At 78.8% G+C, this 783-nt stretch overlaps 1 protein-coding gene across 1 annotated transcript in view; it reads right to left on the minus strand.

The window, feature by feature from the left end:
- Positions 1 to 428, minus strand: part of Cnn3 (calponin 3, acidic) — a 24,058-nt gene extending 23,630 nt beyond the window's left edge. Inside the window, exon 1 of the mRNA XM_013018337.1 lies at positions 140 to 428. Coding sequence (XP_012873791.1) covers positions 140 to 196 — 57 coding nt within the window. The 5' untranslated portion in view covers positions 197 to 428. The remainder of the gene's footprint in view (positions 1 to 139) is intronic.
- Positions 429 to 783: the final 355 nt, after the last annotated feature.

Consider the following 783-nt stretch of genomic DNA (forward strand, 5'->3'; position numbering starts at 1 on the left):
GACCCCGGGGTCCCCTCGGCGTCCCCACTCCGCCGACCCCCGGCGTCGGGCGCCCCCCGCCCCTCGCCGTCTACCCCGACGTCTCGCGGGGTCTCCCCGGCCCCGGCGGCGTCTCGCGGGGTCCCCCGGGCCGGCGTACCTTGTTCTTGACCTCGGCCGAGAGCCCGTAAGAGGGGCCCTTGTTGAAGTGGGTCATGGTGCCCGGAGGAGGCTGCGCTGGGGTGCGGGAGTCCCTGGCACTCGGTGTCCCCGCTCCTGGCCCCGAGGGGTGGCGGCGCGGGAGAGGTTCGGAGCTGGGTCCCCCCGCGCGGGGCAGAAGCAGCCGGGACGCGAAGGAGAGGCGGTGCCTCGGCCACTCGGTGCTCGGGGTCCCGCGGAGGCTCGGGTCCGCTCCGAACAGACGCGCTGGCAGCCGCGCCCGCCCCGCGCTCCGCACGCAGGGCCCCCCGCCCGGTCCCCCGGGCCTTCGGCGATTGGCTGGCCGGCCCGACCAATGGAGAGCCGCCTCCTCCGCCCCTCCCCGCCCCTCGCGGGTCCCGCGCCAGGAGCCCCGCCCCCTGGAGGCCCCTCCCCTCCCCTGGAGGCCCCGCCCCTCCGCGCCCGGGGCGTCATCCACGTCCACCGGAGGGCTGGGGCGCGGAGGATGCAGACGGGCCTGGGGGGGGGGGCGCCCAGCGGGGTCTGCGCACCCCGAGGAGGGCGATGCTCCCGACCCGCCGCGGGAGCCGACTGGGTCCCCAGTGCCCGCCCAAGGGAGAGCCCGCCACAGCCCACACTGCCCTC

This window comes from Dipodomys ordii, unplaced genomic scaffold, assembly GCF_000151885.1.
Source record: "Dipodomys ordii isolate 6190 unplaced genomic scaffold, Dord_2.0 Scaffold39, whole genome shotgun sequence".
Lineage (NCBI taxonomy): Eukaryota > Metazoa > Chordata > Mammalia > Rodentia > Heteromyidae > Dipodomys > Dipodomys ordii.